Source organism: Tamandua tetradactyla, chromosome 5, assembly GCF_023851605.1.
Source record: "Tamandua tetradactyla isolate mTamTet1 chromosome 5, mTamTet1.pri, whole genome shotgun sequence".
NCBI lineage: Eukaryota > Metazoa > Chordata > Mammalia > Pilosa > Myrmecophagidae > Tamandua > Tamandua tetradactyla.
In genome coordinates, this window is record NC_135331.1 from 166552645 (window position 1) to 166566311 (window position 13667).

General features: G+C 34.1%; 1 protein-coding gene across 1 annotated transcript in view; it reads right to left on the minus strand.

Annotated features, from left to right (window-relative positions):
- Positions 1 to 2321: 2321 nt before the first annotated feature.
- Positions 2322 to 13667, minus strand: part of SNX3 (sorting nexin 3) — an 80822-nt gene continuing 69476 nt past the window's right edge. The window contains exons 3-4 of the mRNA XM_077162566.1: positions 5378 to 5502; positions 2322 to 4024 (exon numbers count right to left, since the gene is read on the minus strand). Coding sequence (XP_077018681.1) covers positions 3919 to 4024; positions 5378 to 5502 — 231 coding nt within the window. The 3' untranslated portion in view covers positions 2322 to 3918. The remainder of the gene's footprint in view (positions 4025 to 5377; positions 5503 to 13667) is intronic.

A 13667-nucleotide genomic window follows, 5' to 3' on the forward strand; every position in this document is an offset into this window, starting at 1 on the left:
TATACTCATTTGCAGAATATTCTTAAAATATGAGTATTTTAAATGCTGGAGAAAGTTTATCTTGAACGATGTATAAGATGAAAAATTCTTAAAGCTTTTTACCCTTGGGTGAATACAGTTAACTCTATGAAGGTGTGTATTTCAAATCTACCTAAGATCAACAAGTACTTAAGGGCAAACATGTGGGAAGGAGAATGCTTTGATCAGAGTTTAAGCTTGGCTGTAGAAGAGTGGGAGAAGATCCACATGGAATCTCTATCTCAAGAAAGCTCTCACCCTTAAGAGCTCTACCTTGAGGGAGAGAATTCACCTCACTGCTATCTCTTTCTTTATAGTGTCCTGCTGTTTCTTCCTGCATTACCCATTTCAAATCTAACCTTAGTATTTTAAAAAAATCTCATTTCATTTCTAGCAGCATTTCCCAACAACTGTTTAATTAGTATTCTAAATCCAGGGATTTGTAGGTTTATTCTTAGACATGTTATATCCCAACTGATTTGCTCCATTGCATATCTTGATACTCAGATTCTAAATTTTATCCTTAAACAATTGTATAAAGAACAATAGTGTTCCCCTATGTGGGATATGACATCCAGGGGTGAAAGTCTGCCTGGCGGCATGGGAGATGACTCCCGGGGATGAGTCTGGGCCCTGCCACCATGGGATCAATAATTCCATCCTGACCAAATGGAGAAAAAGAGGTGTAACTAATAAAGTATCAGTGGCTGGGAGAGTTCGAGTCAAGTTGAGAGGCTATTCTGGAGGCCACTCATGCAAGCTGCAGTTAGGGGTTGCTAACTATCAAAACTTGCCACGCCCAACCAATACCATTCCAGCCAATCCTAAAGAACACCCAGGGCAATATATAAGATTCGACAAAGGTTCCATGCACTAGGGTAACTTTCCAGAAACCTACAACCTCCAGATGAGTTTCTGAACCAGATAAACTTCAAGAGGCCAGCCTGTTCAGACATCAGCTAGTTCCATCTCCCTACTCCATATTATTGACAGTTCCTTCTAACATGAAAAAGTTAGAATGGCCATAGCCCAAATACCCCTAGAGTGGCATAGAAAGATCAAAGGTGATGGTGGAGTTTTACATAGAAGGTAGGATTTAACAAATGAATATGATTGCTGAATCATTACATTGATTTTTCTCTGAGTCTCCAGTATCTTAGAGCAGCTAGAATTGAAAACCTAAAACTGTGGAATTGTAACCCATACCAAACTCTGAAATCTGTTCTACAACCAATTGTTGTGCTGTGCTTTGACATTTGTTTTGTACCTATGTTATTTTTCACACAAAAAAAGAAAAGTCGATTGTGATGAAAAAAATATTTAGTCCTTCTAACCTCCTGTATTCTGAAGCAGCTAGAAGGAAAAATCTGAGATGATAGTGTGGTAGCCCATGACAAACTCTGGGATCTATCCTGTAACTACTTGTTGAAGAGTGCTTTGAAAACGATTGTTTTCTTTGTATATATATCATACAATTAAAAAAGCTACATATATATTTATATAAACAATAGTGAAACCACATCACGGAATACCATGCATCTCTGAAAAGAAAGATTTACAAGTACTGACATGGAAAGGTTGGAGAAGGGGTAAGAAGTTGCAGAATAGTATATAGAACCATCCTTTGTATGAACGAGTGAAAATAAAAATAGGTCATATTTGCTTGTATTTGCATAAAGAAACTTCGGAAGGATATTCAAAAAAGTGAAAAAAGAAAAAAGTTACTTATTGTGAAGGGAAAACAGTGGAAAGGAAGGCAGGTCTTAAGACTATATATATATTTAGTTTCAGGGAATAATAATGCTGTTAGGGCAGAGATTCTCAATTGTTAACATTTTGTTATGCAAGGAGGTTATCCTACGCTTGTATGATGTTGAGCAGCATCTCTTTGTCTTTTACCCAGTAAATTCCATAGCATTCCCCTAGTTGTGACCAAGGAGGGCAAAACTGAGTGGTTGAGAACTACTGCATCAGAAGAATTTTTCAATTTAACGGAGCTACTACATTTCTGGTTTGTATATCAAAACCTGACAGCTTTTTTTTTTTTTAAATATTTTTATTGTAAACCTCAGCAAACATACCAACATTCTTGACATACAAACTCTATACATGGTATACAATCAATGGCTCACAGTATCATCACGCAGTTGAGTATTCATCACCATGATCATCCCTTTGAACATTTGCATCTCTCCAGTAAAAGAAAAAAAAGAAAAAGAAAAAACTCATACATACCACACCTCCCACTCCTCCCCTCATTGACTACTATTTCAATCTACTCAATTTATTTTAACCTTTTTCCCCCCATTATTTATTTTTTATCAGTATTTTTTACTCATCTGAAAATGTGACAGCTTTTGATTTTACTTTTTTAGCTTACTGAAATAAATTCACATGCTGTTTAGCTTTGTACCTTCTTAATTTATATAAATGAAATATCCAGCGTCATAGAATTGCGAAATATTATCTGAGCTAAAAAGGCTTTTATTAGGGCAGCTCTAACTTCTTTCTATGCTTGGTGGACATCTTAGCTTGGCTAAGATCTAAGCTTGTTTCCTCTCAAATGGATTGACCAGTCTGAGGAGAGCCTCTGGAGCAGGAGGACAAACTTTCCTTATCTTAGGGTTTAACCCCAGGTCACAATGGGTCTCAAAACCACCTGAAGTTGTGCAGATTCAAACTAAAGACCTCACTCAGGCTGCAACAGTTTGGTCCCAACACAAGTTGGACAAAGAGTTAAGTATTTTCTGGTTTTTTATTGTTTGTACAAGTCAACCTTTTCCCGTGGCTAAACAGACTAAAAGTGTGCCACCACCCCCAGCCAAATTAAAAACATGAACCTGCTGACGAAGAAAAGGGCTATTACACCCTTGCTAAGTTTGTTTAAACAAGTCACTCAGATGAACTAGGAGAAAAATTCTTCTGAAAAATAGGAGGCATGGTATTGACTTATCTTAAAAGCCCCTTTAAAGAGTGACTTGAGATTATAAAGGATTTTTCAAATACACAAAGTGCTTCATAAATGACTCAATAAGCCTTAAGGAATGCTTTTTTTTTCAGTACATCGCTTTTCTTGTTGTTTAAAAGAAAATACCCCCATTCAAAGGGTGGTAGCTTATTTGATATCACCACTGTTTAAAGAGGAATGCAGTTACAGCAATGAGAAGTATATAATTAGTAAATAATCCTTCTCAACAAGTGAGTTAAGTAGTAAAGCCATGAAGGGAGAAAAGAAAAGCCAGAGGCAATACAATCAGTGCATATCAGAAATGCATTTTTATTTGAAAACAACTTAAATTTTTAGACAAATGATTTTAGTATATAAATTTGATTTTGTTTTTATACAGAATATAAAGATTTCCTTCAATAATTTTCCATATGAAGGGTTTTACAAGCTTGAAGGAAGATATTTTCTGTACACAAGTGTGTAGTTTGTATGTGTGGGACTGGAAACCAGTGGTGTAGTGCTCCTACACGTAAATCAGGACAAGCAACGTTACATATTAAAAGGGGAGAAGAGAAATATTCTAGTTCATCAGATTCAGGAAGCAAACATGACATAAAAATTGTGCAAATAAGACCAAGTCAGAAACTTTAGTTAGGACACTGCAGATTATATTGGAGTAACAGGTTTATGAGGCTATAAAGTAGTATGCACCATATTAAAATAGCAAGGAAGAGCTACTGATAGAAAGGCTTGAATGAAAGATTTTCACTAAAGCAAATTAACTTCTATCAACTGCCAAAACAAAACACACTGAGCATCATGAGTATTAGTAAACTGAAGGCATGTTATATCAGTTTTGGTGCAGCATGCTAAAAGTTAGTTAGAACTTCTTCACTGGTGCACATGAATCATTAAAAGTCATGGAAAGTTTTTTGTCCTCTTCTCATCAAATTTCAGGCATGTCTTATTTTGGACGGAGTATAGCTTTTATCTATTATTTCATCCTGTAAAAACATGTGAAGACAACGTTCATTCTGTGCCAAAGGATGACCAGCGACCCTAGGAATAAAAATAAAAATTTAGTCCAATATCTTACCAAAGTGGTGGTGGTGGAACACACATATTCAAAGGTTAGGAAGCACATACAATTTAGAAATACAAAGTATTATTCTGACAGCCCATAAAGCTATAATCGATCAATGAAGAGTAATTTAGAAAACATTAATCCTAGACTAGCTTCTTTAGATATCAATTGGTATGTTCACAAAAAACCTAAATGACTTTAAATGTTAAAAGCAAAATGTGTCATTGATTCCAAGAATTCATTTTAAAGAAAGGGTGTATACAGGACTGGAGTTAGAGATAAGCTAAAGTTCAATAAATGCCCTAAATACTAAGGGTGTATTAGTATTAGTATACTAATAGGCACAAATGTCAAGTTTTAAGTTTTTATTTGCTTGCTTTTAAAAGTTTCAATCACAGGCTAAACGTAAGACCAAACTGGGCAATGAGATTTCTATTTCCGAATTGAAAAAACATCTACTACAGTCTTGCTTTCTCCAAAAGGTAAAGTATGTTCACAAAAAGACAAATGTATTACAGTAGGTAAGGAAGAGTAAAGGCTCTGTACAACCCTTTCCCTTCATCTGTTTATCACTTCCAGAACCTCAAATCACAAGATAAAATTTTAAATGCTAGTAATAACTGAGTTCACACAAGCATATTCTCTAGGAGACTTTATGTGATCAAACTTAAGGTTAAGCATAATTATGGTAAGCCCTTTCCTAGAATAATTCTCCCTATTAATTCGACTTTTAAAATAAATAGCTGTATTTCAAACAGGAATAAAACTGACAGCTAGAAATTTTGGTTTATAGCTTATTAAGAGTTTCTAACATAAAAGACAGACAGTCCCAAGTGTTTTTACATTTTCAAAAGGACACATTTTATCATGAAAATTAAAACTGTGCTCCCTTACACAGGACATTCTGATATCATCTCCATCTACAATCAAACAAATGATTGCAAGTGTACTGTAAGTGTTATTGTTCATGCTAGAACATACCTTAAATGAGAAAGAATCATAAGTAAAACTTTACTTTTAAAATGCTATAATTTCAAATGTAATTTGAATAAATTAAACAAGAAAAACAAATATACAACTTAGGTCAACACAAAGATACTCATTTTCAATCACTCAAGTTGTTAATATTTATCACAATATTCAATTTGTTAGATACTTTAATTTTGTTTAAATTATACAAAAAAAACTTAGTTAGAAAATGGACAAAAGAAAAAGCAGTATTACAGTTTAGCTTAATATCTAAATTATTAGTAGTCACCTAAATTTGAATCTACGAAGTAGTTTCAGAACACTGTGCACTTCCACCTCAAGGAACAGAAAGCACTTACTTGTTTATAAACTGTTCCAGTCCTTGCTTTCTTTCCTCAATGAAATTGTCATCAAATATTCCATCATCTCCTCTAAAAGGAAGCTGACGCAAAAATGCCTTCCCAGGGAGTGGGGGAACTACAACCTACAAAAGACATGAGCAAAGAAAGTTTTGATCATTTTGACTTATTTACTGGGTTGCGAAAATTTATAGAGCTCAACATGAAGAAAGTAATCCTCACTATGAGAGACATAATCACTCTCAAATTAGTTTAAAAAGGAAAGAAAAATCAGTAAAAACAACAACACACACTGAAACGAGCATTTTGAGGCACAATAATCTAATGCAAAATTGTCCATCAGACCTAAAGCTCCTCAAGGGTAAGGCCCATAGCTTCACTAACTGATGTTCCTGGCCTTACCAAAGGACACGTGTACCAGAAGAACAGTCAAGCAATACTCACATAAAGGCTGCCATACTCCTCTCATTTACCTTTTCTGACACTTGGGGAAGACAATGCCTTACTGTAAGGAAACTGCAGAGGCCAAAATCAACTTCAATTGTATGAAGAAATGTTAAAAACATTTTGTCTGGCATGGGTAGATAAGAATTCTGTGGTGAATTTCATCAATGTCTTGCAATCTGCATATAGGTCTTTCTTAATTGTATCTGATATTATGACAAAATAATCAACAACCTTACTTGTCAACACTCTTCTATTTCCTAGCTAAGACACATGGCAACTTTCTTTCAAGTCCCCTATCCTCCCATCTTTTCCCAACAATCTGTCACTTCTTCCTTCTAAGACTATAGAAACATCCCAATCTTCCCTTCAAAGCCTAACTATTGGCCAGGGTCAACTTATACTGATCTCTCTCTTCTGGAAATTAGCTGAAGCTGAAATATTTGTTTCAATTAAATAGCACCTTGCTATTTATTTCACAGGTTAGTTTGATTTCTCTACCCCAGTGTTTCTCAACCATGGTATTACTGACATTTTGAATCAGATAATCTTTTGTTATAGAGGGCCTTTTAAGACATTTAGCAGATTCCTGACCTCTACCGACTAAATGCCAGTAGTACCCCCTAGTTGGGACAATCAAAAGTGTCTCCAGATATTGCCATGTGTCCCCTGACAGGCAAAATGGCCCCTCATGGAGAACCACTAATCTATTCTATAAATGCCTTCAAATTAAGGACCAGTTGTCTTAGGTTTCTTATGGTTATTTTAAGAAAAGCTCTGCATACAAGAGAAGCACAAATATGTGCTAAATGACGAACCACTTAGCTGATATTTATCTTATACCAAGAAAGAGAAAAGGCGTAAACAAAGGAATTCAAACAAGGAGAAATATAAACAGTAAATTGATATATACAAAAGTATTCCTTTTCACTGGTAATACAAATTACATATATTCTAAAAGATTAAAACTTTAAATCTTTAATGCAGAGTTCCTATACCTAGGCTTTTATCCTAAAACAAAAATTCAATAAGGTAAGAAAAGGAAAGATCAATACTACTTCATACAACTAAGCAAAAAACAAAAACTAAAACAAACAAAAACCAGCATATAAGAAATCTGAAACAAACGTACAACATAAATTTTATAATCTCTTCCTAGATCCACTCTGCTCTGATGACCAATGATGAAAACATCTCAGGATTTGTCTATATTAGCAGTTGTCAAGTTGAGAGTTAAAATCTGAAGGGATCTTCCATGTGAGAAACAAAGAGATCATGGAGAATCAACTGAGTTCCAATCAAATCTGGTGAGCAGGAAAAAACATTTGTCTATACAAAGCTATTACCAAAAAAAAAAAGGAATCCTGAATCAGTGCATTAAATAACACCATTAATTCAGGCAGAATTTAACATGAAGTAACAATAACAATTACTACATATTACCGTCTGCAGTGATACACTGTTCCTTAACATAAAGTTCAAAACAGTCGTTGAAATGGATGATGAGGTTTTAGGCCACAGGAGTAAAGGCTCTACAAAATTCATGACTGGCTTGTCCAGCTAAGATTCCCAAAGATTCTCTTCAACATTAATTATTTTTGCTTAAACACTGAAAAGATCTAACTGGAATTTTTACACCAATTTAAAAGTCACCAATCCAAAGATTGTGTGTGCATGTGGGGAGAGGAAGTGGCCAGGAGGATATTTGGCCAGCACATGTAAAGTCAAAGTATGTTACAATAAAAGTTAAAAGATTTAATCACAATGACCAGTAATACAATAAATATCACTTATTTTCTAGCCTAATTTAGTTTAAAGTACTAACATATACACAATGTTGTGCTACAATTACCAAAACTTTTCCTTTGTAAATGTAATTATATATTTGAACATTTTTTTAAATGTGCTGTATGGTGTGGTCACATTTCATTCTTTTTCCATGCAAGTATACCGTTATTGCAGCACCATCTGTTGAATTTTTGTTTTTGGTTGGGTTTTTTTGTTTTTTTGTTTGCTTGTTTTGGGGGGAAGTGTATGGGCCGGAAATTAAACCCGGGTCTCCTGCATGGCAGGTGCAATTCTACCACTGAACTACCTTTGGACCCCCTTGAACGTGGTTTTAAGGGCAAATTTTAGGTTGATATGTTACTAGAACGAAAATTTAAACAAACATATAACTGTATGACACAGTAAACTCTAATGTAAACTATGGAATATAGCTAATAGTACAATTCTAATATTTTCATCAATTGTAACAAAATGTACTATACTAATGCAAAGCATTAATAATAGGGAAATCTGTGGATGTGGGAAGGGTATATGAAACTTGTATTTTCTGCATACTTCTGTAAACCAGCAACTTCTCTAAAGAATATATTTTTAAAAATGGTAAAATAGAAATAATCACATGCTATGTTAACATGATAAAAATAAAGCACTTTAATCATAAAGCCAGTATGCTGCTTAATGGTGAAACACTAGGAAGAGTTAGGAACAAGACATGGAGAGCCAGATTTTTAAAAACTGGTCTCATATAAGAAATGCAGAAAATACAGATATTGTACATTAGTGATTACCAGTGAAACAACATCTTTACATAAATTTCTTGACCATTCATATCCTTTGTCCACTTTCTACTGGGCTATTTTTCTCTAATAGATTCTCAAAATTCAAAGAATATTTATTATTCAGTCATCCTCAATCTACAATATGTGTCTTAAATTTTTTTCTATCTATTCCTTGTCTTTGAATTGTTTATAAAATTGGGGATTCCTAGCAGCTGGCTAGTCAGAGCAACTGACTGGTGGTTCTGTTTCCAAATCATTTGTTGTATCATGTTGACAGGGCTTCATTGCCCTGGGAAATTTTTTTGTTTTTGTTCTCACCCAGCTCAGTTTTTCCATCATTTCTTTGAGTCCTTCACATAATTGTCAGCCATTCCTCTGATGTTCTTAAGAATTTACAGCTTGCCTTCTCTGTGACTGAAGCAGACTTGCCTTATTTCTCTTCTCATTTTGCCACTGACTCTCCTTTAGAGATGCTGGCACCAACCACCCCCTAGTGCCCAGGACACCCCGCCATGCAGACTTACTGATGTGCGGCAGCAGGGTTTGTCCACTGTGCCAAACTAGAGAGTTGAGACACAAGCATGCCAGAAAACACGGAGGCTAATCTTAGGTGAAGAATTCCACTTTTTCCAGAGAGGGAATGGGAAGCATTAGCTTACAGTGATAACATGACTGAGTCACAAAATGGTGTCTTATTGTGGGTGGTAGGATAGTTAGTTTAAATGTCCAAACTCTGCTTAGTTTTTAATAGTGCATTTGCTGAAGTGTGTGATATCCCAATCACAAGTCTTGAAGAGAAACAGCTATGGAGATGAGCCTTGACATTAAAAAAGAAAAGTTAAGCCATTGTACTAGCTTAGTTCTTTTTTTCTCCTAAGAACATTATGCCTTTTCAGGACCTGATGTAAGGAGTAAGATATTTGTGTCATTTAATAATAGCACCTATTATAAAATAAAATAAAATTAAGTTGCTTACAGTTTTGGCCACTTTGTAGCACTATAAACAGTCCAAATTAATAGCTGTGGCTTCCCTGCATGACACATCACCTGATTACCTGTGATGAAATATTGTACTGACGGTTTGCCAATCTGTATCAATGTTGGAAGACTTTATTTTTGCAGTCTTAACCTTCGGCTGGACCTAAGTCTGTAAACCATATGATATCTGTACTGTTCATAGATACTGACAAAAGAAAACTAGACGTTTGATTTTTGTTGTAAGCTTTCAGATTTTTCTTTTTTTATACTTATGCTGATAGTAGATAATTTGCAAATGAAGGTTGATTTGGCACAGTTTAAAATATACTGTTTTAGTGTGAATATCCTCTATTAAACTTTTATACAGTGTAACATGCTAAATCACAACAAAATTTGTTGACTGTAAAAAGGGGTGTAAAATTTTATTAATAAAATGCCATGTTTACAAATTAAAAAAAGCTGATTCCTTAGATTTTAATTTTGATACCCTTAGATTTACCCATCTTTTCCTTTACTGTTTCTACTATGTGTGTCTTGCTAAGAAATCTTTCTCTATCCTGATATCATGAAATATTTCTTTGTATTATCTTCTAATAATTTTAGAATTTTACTCGATATTTAGGTTGTGTGTGTGTGTGTGTGGTGTCTGTGTGTTGTATATGTAGTGTATGATGTTGATCTAATTTTATTTTATCTATATAGGAAGCCAATTTCCTAACCCCAAGTATTTAATAGTCTATGCATTCTTTGATAGTTGTAAAATAACTTCTATAGTATCTCAGGTTCCCATACGTGTCAAGGTCCCTTTCTAGACTATCTATTCTAATCCTTTGAACTATTTGCCTATTCCTATATAAACACTACATTGTTTTATTATAACTTTATAAAATATCTTAATATCTAGAAGTGAAAGCTCCTCTAATTGCACTTTTTTCATTATTGTCTATTATAGTTTGAGACAAAATTTTTCATGCAAAGGTTAGAATTGTAAGTTGTTGAAATGTATTGAATATTTTTCTTAAACTTTAGAGGCCATTATGTTTTGATATGGATAAATTTCTGTATTACCTATCAGTGTAAAGAATATATTAATAAACTCTAATATTGAATTATCTTTACTATTTTATTTACTTATAAAATGAACTATATGAAACTGTGGTCTGGTCCAGTTATAATTTGCTTATTTATGGCTCATAATAACCACAATCTTTTATTATTTCCCATGGCTTCCTGGCTCAGGAAGTTTTGTCTTGGGATCTCTCTTGTGGCTGCAACCAGAAGATGGCTAGAACTGATATAGTCTCAGAGCCTTTCTATGTGGTTTCTCCATGTAGACTAATTGAGGCTTCCTCTTATCACTGCAGCTTCATAGACTACTTATGAAGTCTGGGGTACTGTGAAGTCTGGGGAGAGTACTGTGAAGTCACAGGGTAGCTGAAGGCTTCAAGAACAAGCGTCCCAGCAAGTAAGGCAGAAGCTAAGGTGCCTTTTCTGACCTGCTCTGAGAAGTCATTCAGTACCCCTATTTTTTAACTATTGGTTAAAAAAGTGAGTTACAAGCCAACAAGACTCAAATTGGAACAGACAGACTCTATTCTCTCAATGGGAGTGGTACGTTCACATTGTAGAAGAGGATGGGAATAGGAGATATTGATTGTTGCAGTCATGTTGGAAAATAACATCTGCCACACAGGCCAAAAAAAGCCAAACAACAACAAAAAACTTAATCCCTAAATAAAAAATACAGTACTAATATATAAACAAATAAATTGAACACATTGTTCTTAGCAATACTGTAATAGAGTACAACTTTCACACAGATCAAACTCCCCAAAATTTAACTGATCTAATATTAAAACATCAAGATAGTGAGAAAAACCACTGAATGGGAGAGAATTTCTACAAATCATGTATCTGATAAAGAATTTGTCAGAGTTTTTTATATAGTCTAGATACAATTCAATAATAAAAAGACAATCTAAACGAAAAATGAACAAAGAATCTGAATACACTTCTTCAAAGACATACACATGGACAATAAGAACATAGAGAAAACAACATTAGCCATTAAACAAATGCAAATCAAAACCAGAGTGAAATACTACTTCACACTCACTAGAATTGATATTGATTAATAAAGCAACAACAAATAACAGTAGTGTTGGTGAGTTTGTGAAGAAATTAGAATCCTCATACATTGCTACTGGGAATGTAAACTGGTGTAGCTGCTTTGGAAAACAGTCCGGAAGTTCCTAAAACAGAGTTACATATAACCCAGCAATTCTATTCCTTTGTATATATCCAAAAGAATGAAAATAAATGTCCACACAAAAACTTGTAAACAAATGTTCATAGTAGCATTATTCTCAAAAGCTAAAAAGTAGAAACAAGTCAAATGTTCATCAACTGATGAACTGATAAATAAAATGTGGTATATTCATACAAGGGAATATTATTTGGCAATGAAAAGAAATGAAGTACAGGCATACCTAGGAGATACTGAGGGCTTGGTTCCAGAAAATCAAATATTCCAATAAAGTAAGTCAAACGAATTTTTTGGTTTCTCAGTGCATATAAAAGTTATGTTTACACTATACTGTAGTCTACTAAGTGTATAATAGCATTATGCCTAAAATGTGAAACAGACATGAAGTGAGCACAAGACTTGCTCAATCAAGGTTGCCACAAACCTTCAATTTGTAAAAAAAATATGTTCAAAGCACAATAAAGCAAAGCTCAATAAAATGAGGTATGTCTGCACTAATACATGTTAAAACACAATTGTGATGGTTAAGTTCATGTGCCAACTTGGCTAGATTACGAAACCCCGTTTTTTCGGTCAAGCAAGCACTGGCCTTACTGTTATTGTGAGGATATTTTGAGGAAGATTGCGTCTATGGCTAATTATATCTTCAGTTAACTGAGGAGACTGCCTTCAACAATGAGAGAAGTCTCCTTCAATAAGTTCAAGGCCTTAAAAGGAGAAGTGATGATTTCAGCAGTAAGAAGGGAGAAATTCCATTTCTACTTCAGTCAGTCAGGTTCTCCTTGTGAATTCATTGAAAACCTTCATCACAGTTCCCCAGTACAGAATTTGTACTTGCCCATCCTCATAGTCACAAGAACCTATTCCTACAGTAAATTTCATAATATTTACATCTATATCTTGTTGGTTCTGTTTCTCTAGAGAACTCAGATTAATACAAGTATAAACTTGAAAATAGGCCAATTGAGAAGCCAAATACAAAAGGCCACATACTATATGTTTCCATTTATATGAAATGTTCAGACTAGCCAAAATTTATAGAGACAGAAAGTAGATTAGTGGTTACTGGGGAGAATGGGGAGTGACTGCTAATGGATAAGAGGTATCTTTTGAGGGTGATGAACATGTTCAAAAGTTAAATAGTGGTAATTGTTGTACAACTCTGAATATCCTAAAAAAATTTAAATTATATAATTTAAATGGGTAAACTGTATGATATGTGAATTATATCTCAGAAATGCTATTTTTTAAAAAGTGAAGAACTCATTCAGCAAATATTTATTAAATATTTATTATCCCATGTGACTAAAGCCTAAAAGGCACTTCCGCATGATAAAAAGTTTCTTCATAAAACTTTTCTAATTTTTTTTTGCACTTTAGATCTTCAAAGCATCTGTAATTTGTATACAGTGTTAATAATCTTTATTCCTAAGTAGATGGTCAAATACTTCAACCCCATTTACCGAATATACATTCTTTTCCCCACTGGCTATGTTTTTTGTTATGAACATAAATTCCCTAATAACACACAAATTCCTTACAACAGAATTCCCTATAAATAGCTTCTAAACTCTGTATTATATTCTGCTAATCAATTTTCCCATCCCTAAAGCAATACCACATTGTTTTAATTATTATAGCCTATAGATATGTTCTGATGTCTGACAGAACACACACCTACTCAACAGTTATTCAAAATCATTTTTGGCTATTGAGCCTTTTCTGATTCTGCAGCTCATATATAAATCTTCAAATATATAAAGATCCCTCTAAGATTTCTACTAGAATTGTAAATTTATAAATAAGTTAGGAGATACTGCCTTTAGGTCTATGCTAAAGTGTCACGTGTAAGTAAGGCCTTCTCTTGACCATACAAGATGAGACTAACTTCCCTGGCACTCCTTATTTCCCTTAGTTTAATTTTTTTAGAGCTTTTCACCATCTGACATACTATATATTTTACTGTTTTTTTTTTCTACCTACCCTTCCCTTCCGCACCACCTTGACTTATGCAACAGAATGTAAGCATCATAAA